Below are 863 nucleotides of genomic sequence, written 5' to 3' on the forward strand. Positions count from 1 at the left end.
GGTAGGCTCCCCTACTACCACTGGGATCAACACTTCCGCAACTTACACAAGGGAGAAAAGAGTCTCCCCCGTGCTTGATTTGGCTTTTGTTTGATATGCCCACAATACTCCTGGTAGTTTTTCGAGCCATTTGCCTTTAGCTGCTTCCAATCTCTTTTTGAGAGTTTGGATAATCACCTTGTTTGTTGATTCTGCTTGGCCGTTTGCACTCGGGTGATAAGGTCACGATATGATCCTTTTGATTTTTAGGTCTTCAAGGAATGTTGTGACCTTTGCGCCTATAAATTATGGCCCGTTGTCGTTGGCTATCTCTTTTGGTATTCCGAATTCGTAAATATATTATCCCATAAGAAATCTACCGCTTTGCGCTTGCCAATTTTCTGTTAAGGACCTGTTTCAACCCACATAGAAAAATCATTAGTTAAAATCAGAAGAAATATTACCTTACCGGGGGCTGGCAGCAGCGGATCGACTATATCCATTCCCCACTTCATGAATGACCAGGGCAAAAAATCCGAGTGTAGTAGCTCTGCCGATTGATGTACCAACGGTGCGTGACGTTGATAGTTATCACATTTCTGAACATAAGCCTTAGCGTCTTGTTCCACCCGGGACCAATAGTATCCATTCATAATTAATTTTAACACTAAGCATTCTGCGCCTGAGTAATTTCCACAGATCCCTTCGTGGGCTTCTCGCTTGATATAATTAGCTTCAGAGGCTCCCAAACATCGGGCCATGGAAGGATCTTCTATACAATTGACCTCCCTTGAAGCTATATTGAGCTGCTTTAGTACGTAGCGCCCGAGATGCCTTGGGATCTTCAGGCAATTTTCCGTGCTCGAGATAGTCCATGATCTCAT

At 43.8% G+C, this 863-nt stretch overlaps 1 protein-coding gene across 1 annotated transcript; it reads right to left on the reverse strand.

The window, feature by feature from the left end:
• Window positions 1-355: 355 nt before the first annotated feature.
• Window positions 356-863, reverse strand: LOC109238109. The gene is made up of 2 exons (XM_019404540.1): window positions 444-863; window positions 356-391 (listed from the first exon to the last, which is right to left on the reverse strand). Exons 1-2 carry the CDS (start codon window positions 861-863, stop codon window positions 356-358), a joined length of 456 nt encoding a protein of 151 aa, XP_019260085.1.

The sequence above is a fragment of the Nicotiana attenuata genome, unplaced genomic scaffold, assembly GCF_001879085.1.
Source record: "Nicotiana attenuata strain UT unplaced genomic scaffold, NIATTr2, whole genome shotgun sequence".
Classification (NCBI taxonomy): Eukaryota; Viridiplantae; Streptophyta; class Magnoliopsida; order Solanales; family Solanaceae; genus Nicotiana; species Nicotiana attenuata.

Excerpts from the sequence above, each read along its gene's own strand:
- LOC109238109 (XM_019404540.1), bottom strand. The coding sequence starts at position 863 with ATGAGATCATGGACTATCTCGAGCACGGAAAATTGCCTGAAGATCCCA. Across the intron at positions 392-443 it reads TGCTGCCAGCCCCCGGTAAG|GTCCTTAACAGAAAATTGGC; the intron begins GTAATATTTCTT and ends GGGTTGAAACAG.